The 3,868-nt window shown below is 35.2% G+C and overlaps 1 protein-coding gene across 1 annotated transcript in view; it reads left to right on the top strand.

Moving 5' to 3' along the window:
- Nucleotides 1-3,868, top strand: part of LRRIQ1 (leucine-rich repeats and IQ motif containing 1) — a 267,992-nt gene that overhangs the window by 174,496 nt on the left and 89,628 nt on the right. The window contains 1 exon segment of the mRNA XM_006882532.1: nucleotides 3,300-3,401. Coding sequence (XP_006882594.1) covers nucleotides 3,300-3,401 — 102 coding nt within the window.

Here is a 3,868-nt window from a genome sequence, read left to right as displayed (position 1 = left end):
TCTGCACCAGGAGAAAAATGGGCAGCCTCCTCTGACAGGATTTACAACCTCAGAAAACCCACTGGAGGGTCTCAACAGCAATGACTTTGAATGCCTAGCATATCTATCTGAAAGATTACATTTGTTTTTCTATCATTTTCTGTTTTCCTGGATTCATACTTCACATATTCTACTTACTGATTATTAATAGAGGCTTACAGCTATTTCTTCTCATTTTGAATCATACGCCTTTGCAAATTAAACCCCACAAAACTTTACACCATTCATATTATTTAACCTCAAAACTATTTTGATTAATAACCGACAGTGTTCTACTGGTGTTTATAAAGTTTTTACTGGTCAGTGGTTTTAGAAGTCGATGAGGAGATACTTTTTTCTGGTCTAAATTAGTCTAAAAATAGAAGAAAAATGTGCACCTGATCCAGGCCATGGTCTTTGCAATCACTTGCTATGCATTAGAGAGCTGGACAATGACTAGGGATGATAGAAGGAGAATTGATGCCTTTAAGCTGTGGTGTTGGAAAATAGTATTGAATATACCATGGACTGCTAAGAGAACGAGCAGGTTTGTCCTGGAGAGGGTGAAGCCAGGCTGCTCCTTGGAGGCAAGGACTCTGAAGCTTTGCCTAACATACTTTGGACATGTTGCAAGGAGGGACCAGTGCTTGGAGAGGGACATCATGCTTGAGAGGGTGGCAGGACAGCATAGAAGAGGAAGACCCTCGATGAGATGGATTGATTCAGTGACTGAGGTAGTGGTGATAGGTGTGTCAGAGACAATAAAGCTGGCACAGGATAGAGTGGGGTTTAGGGCTTTTGTACATAGGGTTGCTATGAGCTGCAGGTGACTTGATGGCACATAACACCTACAACAACAATAACAAATAATTAGTGTAGAAGTTTTACTGAAATATATCCAATATGGGCAGCTTTACTGGTATTTGAGAAGCCAATAACATAGCTTCCAGCATGACAGTGATATGCAAGTTATAGCAGTATATTCAGTGAACCACCAGACAATTGGTGATTTGTAGATTATATACTCTACCTAATCTTAAGGTAGCTTTGGTGCCTTAGTGGTATGGAGTTGTGCTGACAACCTGAAGGCACACAGTTCAAATCCACTAGCTGCTCTACAGAAGACAGACAATTTCTTCCCATGTGATTTATAGCCTCTGAAAACCCTTGATGGTCTGAAATGTATTTCAAAGGAGTTCATATGTAGAAAGCACAGCAGTTAAGCCCTTAATTGCTACTGCAAAGTGGGCAATTCAGACTCAGTAACTATTCTGGGAGAATGACTTTGTTCGCATAAAGATTGTCTTGTGCTGTATTTCATTTTCTTAAAATAACAACAAAGAAATTAAAATGTAAAACCAATCCAACTAACTACCGTGTCATGGTCACACATAAAAATACTAATAGTAGTTCCTATTCCTTTTGATAGTGCCGCAGAAATAGTTTCTCTTTGAGTATTTTCTTGTGGGGAGCTCAAAGAAGAATTCAAGTGGTACAGTGGTTAAATGCTCAGAGGCCAGTAGTTTGTGGTTCAAATTCACTGGCTGCTCCAAGAGAGAAAGAAGCTGTGGTCTGTTTCCACATGACTTACAGCCTCAGGCGCATTAACGAACAATTCTGCTCTTTCCTCTGGGGTTGCTAGGAGCTGGAATTTACTGGGTGGCAATTGATTAGGGTGGTTTTGTTTTGTGTTAAAAGCTTGAAGGCCCTTTATAAACTGTAGACATGCTGACTATTTTAAACCTACTTTTAAGGCCAAAAATTTAGCATGTTTACTGAATGTTGCTTATTACTAAATTCACAGGTTTTGCAAAAGGGGTTGAATAGTGCACCCTTCATATAAAGAATAAATAGCATCTGTAGTACCCACAAAAATAAAAAAGAACCAAACACACAAAAACACCAGCCCTTGATGATGCACAACAATGACAACACAACCTTGAAAAAAATAAGATCTTGTGGGACAAGAAACACTTGAGATAAATTGTTATAAGAGGACTCTTGGCAACTGTTTAATCAAATAGTTAATTCCTGAGAATAACTCTGCAAATGTTATACTTTTTTACTTCCCCAGTTCACATTCTAAAAATAATGCAGTTTTTAGAAGTAAGAATTTAATAGATATTTGGACTTTATGCTACTTAATATATTATTTTTCAGGGTTTTGTTGTGTTATATTTCATTGAGTCAGAACCTACTCATAGCTGAGTCTCTGACAAGTTTTTAGAGGCAATTAATCACAGGAGAGGAGATTGTACTTCCTTCTCTCAGGGAGCAGCTACTGAATTTCAACCAGGATTGATTGCAGTGCAGCTTCTTGCCACTAGATCACCAGGCTCATCAATTATATATCACTATTTTTCAGAGGTTCTTAAAATGTCTTCTTTCCCACCCAGATATTGGAAAAGTACTAAGAAATTATACTTTGCCTTAGATTGTAGAAGATTCCCCCCCTATTTTAACTGTATAAAGTTCAATCTTTATTTTACGTCTGCATAGTTGCCATTTTTTAGACTTATTAAGTAAGCAAAAACTCTCTCTCTATATATATCTGTGTTTTGTCTCCAATTTCACATTCTATGCAATCATTTCTTGAAAATACTATGGGTCTTCCTAAAACAGTCAATCTAATTTGTGAGTGTGGATGTGTTTTTATTGATATATTTTAAATGTATTAGACTTAAAACATATAACATGTATAAATCTATGATAAACAACTTTTGCATGTCAGAGGAAATAGCATATTATTTAACCTGCAAATTTTGGTGAAATTTTTTTTTTACCTCTTTTATTGTCCCACTGATTATCTTGTTTTCGTCTCCTAAATCCCAGACTACTATTGTTTAGAGGAGAAAAGGTACATGCAGGATTTTTTTCTGCTTTTGATTTTTGATGCATGTTTTGAAAGTTTTCTTTATTCCAACAGTGATAGTGGAAATTAAAGAAAAAAGTTAAAATAATAGTTAGAACAATTTTACAAAGAATAAGATGATGTTATCACTAGGACATTTATATGTACATTTTTCACATTATTAATATTTTTAGTCTTTATATTACACATTGGTTAATAATGTGCTTAATGAGGCAACTAGTACAGTAATATATGATGACTGATTACCTTGTTCATATTCTGAATACATTTAAAGTAAAATTACCATCAGTTTTATAGAACCTTACAAAATGAGTGGATTTTGTTTTGTTTTGTTTTTAATTCTTTCATAATAAGCTCTTTCAGTTTGAGTAAGCCAGAGCTAAACTTTGATCTCATTTGTTTTCTGTAGATCCTGCTGTGCGCCTAGCATTGTTCAAAAACAGTAGAAGTAAAGCTCTTGTTACAAACTCACCAAAGAAGACACAAAACAGAAGAGAGAAATACTGTGAAGGTATGGTGTTGGCATACAGTCAAGTACAAAGTATAAATGAAGCTTAAAAATGTTATTTGAAACAAACTTTTAAAATTCACCATTAGTTCAAAAATTCATATGCTAAAAATTATGTATAAAACATACATGAATTGTAGTTAAATTATGACTCAGAGAAGTAAAATAGCAATTGAGTATACTCATACATAATTATTGATAGGTTATAATTTGTTTCAGTGATCCTGTGAACATTAAAAGATTATTTTTTTTGTGTAATTATGGCATTTTTATTGTTATGTGCTATTTAGTGAACTGTGACTCAGAGTGACCCTATGAATAATAGCTCTGAATCCTGGCCTAGCCTGAGCCAATCAAAGTGTCCCCAGCACAGTTGTTCCTCTTACTGTATTACTACACATAATCTAGGGTCTTTCTTTTCTGATCTGACCTTTCAATCCTCCAAGCATGATGTCCTTCTCCAAGGACTG

Source organism: Elephantulus edwardii, unplaced genomic scaffold (genome assembly GCF_000299155.1).
Source record: "Elephantulus edwardii isolate Elephantulus edwardi_28Jun2011 unplaced genomic scaffold, EleEdw1.0 scaffold00021, whole genome shotgun sequence".
Classification (NCBI taxonomy): domain Eukaryota; kingdom Metazoa; phylum Chordata; class Mammalia; order Macroscelidea; family Macroscelididae; genus Elephantulus; species Elephantulus edwardii.
The sequence above is the reverse complement of the archived record's forward strand: the minus strand, read 5'-3'. Positions and strand labels throughout refer to the sequence as shown.